Source organism: Cyprinodon variegatus, unplaced genomic scaffold, assembly GCF_000732505.1.
Source record: "Cyprinodon variegatus isolate N-32 unplaced genomic scaffold, C_variegatus-1.0 Scaffold12, whole genome shotgun sequence".
NCBI lineage: Eukaryota > Metazoa > Chordata > Actinopteri > Cyprinodontiformes > Cyprinodontidae > Cyprinodon > Cyprinodon variegatus.
The window spans coordinates 118,138-121,078 of record NW_015150465.1 but is presented as its reverse complement, the minus strand read 5'-3'; the positions used below and the strand labels follow the sequence as shown (position 1 = coordinate 121,078).

At 36.5% G+C, this 2,941-nt stretch overlaps 1 protein-coding gene across 1 annotated transcript in view; it reads right to left on the bottom strand.

The window, feature by feature from the left end:
• Positions 1–435: 435 nt before the first annotated feature.
• The window catches only part of LOC107088873 (septin-9-like), a 110,521-nt gene continuing 108,015 nt past the window's right edge, over positions 436–2,941 (bottom strand). Inside the window, exon 9 of the mRNA XM_015381326.1 lies at positions 436–1,951. Within this exon, the coding sequence (XP_015236812.1) occupies positions 1,741–1,951 (211 nt within the window). The 3' untranslated portion in view covers positions 436–1,740. The remainder of the gene's footprint in view (positions 1,952–2,941) is intronic.

The following is a 2,941-nucleotide window of genomic DNA, read 5'->3' as shown; positions in this document are numbered from 1 at the left end:
TCAGAATTCAGAGATTAATGTCAGAATTCTGAGGGGAAAAAAAGTCAGAATTCTGAGATTAAAGTCAGAATTAAGAGATAAAAGTCAGAATTCAGAGATTAATGTCAGAATTCTGAGGGGAAAAAAAGTCAGAATTCTGAGGAAAAAAAAGTCAGAATTCTGAGATTAAAGTCAGAATTCTGAGGAAAAAAAAGTCAGAATTCTGAGATTAAAGTCAGAATTCTGACTTTATTCTCAGAATTCTCACTTTTTTTCAATACTAAACTGAAATAAAATTTAAAAATCAGTTAACTTTTTTTTTCTTTTTTTCAGTGGCCCTAATCCTCTTCCGTATGTAACGTCTCATCCCCATGATAGGGAATCAAGAGCAAATCAAGCAGCACATTGATGCTTGAGTTCACAAGCAGAAAATTCAATAATTTCACCACAAATCAACAGTAAAAATATCGATCTTTATTCTTTGAGCTAACATATCAAAGATAAAACCTCAATCTGAAATAGCATGACAAATTACACAAGAACTATACAACAGTAAACAAAGAGTAATTTAGTTACTTTTTCTTAAGATAAAATATTTCTGTTTGCATTTATTACGGAAAATATTTCTGCTCCGTCTTACAAAGCGGACTGAGCGACGGCAGGTTAATTTGGCCCAGAAAACATCCCTTAGAATAAAAGTCATCAAAAATACATTTTAGCTGCAGTTGAAACATGTTTGCATCAAATTAATCAATTACTGGAAAATTTTATAGGCACATTTTTTTCTTTTTTTGTCATGGATGAAACAAAAAAATAAAAAAAAAGTCAAATTTTTCCGACTTACTGACTGATTTCAGGATGGACAGTCTGGCAAATATGAGAGACATGCGATGGGAAACACATTGGTGACAACAGTTTAAAAGCTACGGTTATCTACTATTTATGGCCGGCTACTAACTTCAGGAAGCCAACAGGTGGAGTTAAGTTGAATTATAAGCATGACATCAAACAACAGATAAATAGCTACTCATAAATCAGCTCTATATGCTGTATGTGCTTCTCTTTCCAACAACAGAAAACTTATTCTTTTGGCAGAGCAACATAGGAAAAGACTGCATTGGACAAATGGTTGCACCTTATCTTATACAATTAATATTAGAACATAAGGCTTAAAAATACAACAGTAAACAAGCAATGCAAAATGATGCACGGTTGAATGAAACGACACTAGTGGAATTGGTCTGGGAAAGAAGAGGAATTCAGAAGGTCCTACGCAACAGAAAGAGCTGCTCCGCACTCCTGCTGCATGTAGGATTGGTTTCACAGTGCGGGGGTGTCCGTTCTATCCTAACCTAGCCCTAATTAACCTCAGTAACTATACATTACTATACACCACAGCACAAAACAGACCAGGCAAGTGGCACGGAAATGTTTGTGGGTCGCAGCGCGTTCATGCTGTACTTCATTTTTAAAAGGATTCCTGTTTCGGCTGAGGTCCTCTGAACCCTGAAAGGATTTCACCTTCAGCAGCACCACGGATCTAACACCCAAGACTCAAACTGTTACTTTCATGATGGGTAATTTTGAAGTTACGATGTGTCGAATCAAAGAGTTTTATCTCAGAACAGCGATGGAAGGAAGAAAGAAACCAAGAGAGGAAGAAAATGAAAGTTCTGGGTTTTGTATAAATTTGGAGATGTTCATGTAAACGGAGCGTGTCTGAGTGTGTCTGATGTTAAAACCCGGTGCCACCGTTGACCTCTACATCTCATGGGACAGGGCTTCATGTTGAGCAGCCAGGCCGTTGGTCTGGGGGGGGCCAGGCTGCTCCTCCAGCTGAGCCTTAGGCTGAACCGGCGCGTGGTCAGACGGTTCGGAGACGACGTGGCCGTTGGACTCGTTTAGCCGACGGACGCGATACGTCTCGTAGTGAATGCTCCCTGTGATGTCCTTGATGTTCTGCATGTGAGTCCTGTGGAGGAGGAGATGGTACATCAGTACGAGGACGTCTTTGTTCTTGTTGTGATCAGTTTACGTACAATCGTCATGGTTACAAAGGTCTTGTTGGGCTTTTAATGCATTTGAACAGCAACACTTTCGGTCACCTAAAAAATATTGAATGGAGACTCCATCCGCATGGAATCAATCAATCAATCAATCAATCAATCAATCAATCAATCAATCATACAGATAATATGAAGACTAGGACTGGACAATAATTCAACATCATTATATCACAATATTAGGATGGTGTATTAGAGCCAGGTGTGAGATTTTTTTTTAAATACAAAAATAAAGTCATAACATTACAAGAATAAAGTCGTAACATTACAAGAATAAAGTCTTAATTTATGAGAATAAAGTTGTAACATTACGATAATAAAGGAGTAAACTTACGGGAATAAAGTCGTAACATTATGATAATAAAGGCATAAACTTACGAGAATAAAGTCGTAACATTACGATAATAAAGCCGTAAACTTACAAGAATCAAGTCGTAACATTGCGATAATAAAGGCATAAACTTAGGAGAATAAAGTTGTAACATTACGATAATAAAGGCGTAAACTCACGAGAATAAAGTCGTAAACTTACGAGAATAAAGTCGTTACATTACGATAATAAAGGCGTAAACTTAGGAGAATAAAGTCACAACATTACGATAATAAAGGCGTTAACTTAGGAGAATAAAGTTATAACATTACGATAATAAAGGCGTAAACTTAGGAGAATAAAGTTGTAACATTACGATAATAAAGGTGTAAACTTACGAGAATAAAGTCGTAACATTACGATAATAAAGGCGTAAACTTAGGAGAATAAAGTTGTAACATTACGATAATAAAGGCGTAAACTTACGAGAATAAAGTCGTAACATTACGATAATAAAGGCGTAAACTTACGAGAATAAAGTTGTAACATTACGATAACAAAGGCGTAAACTTACGAGAATAAAGTCGTT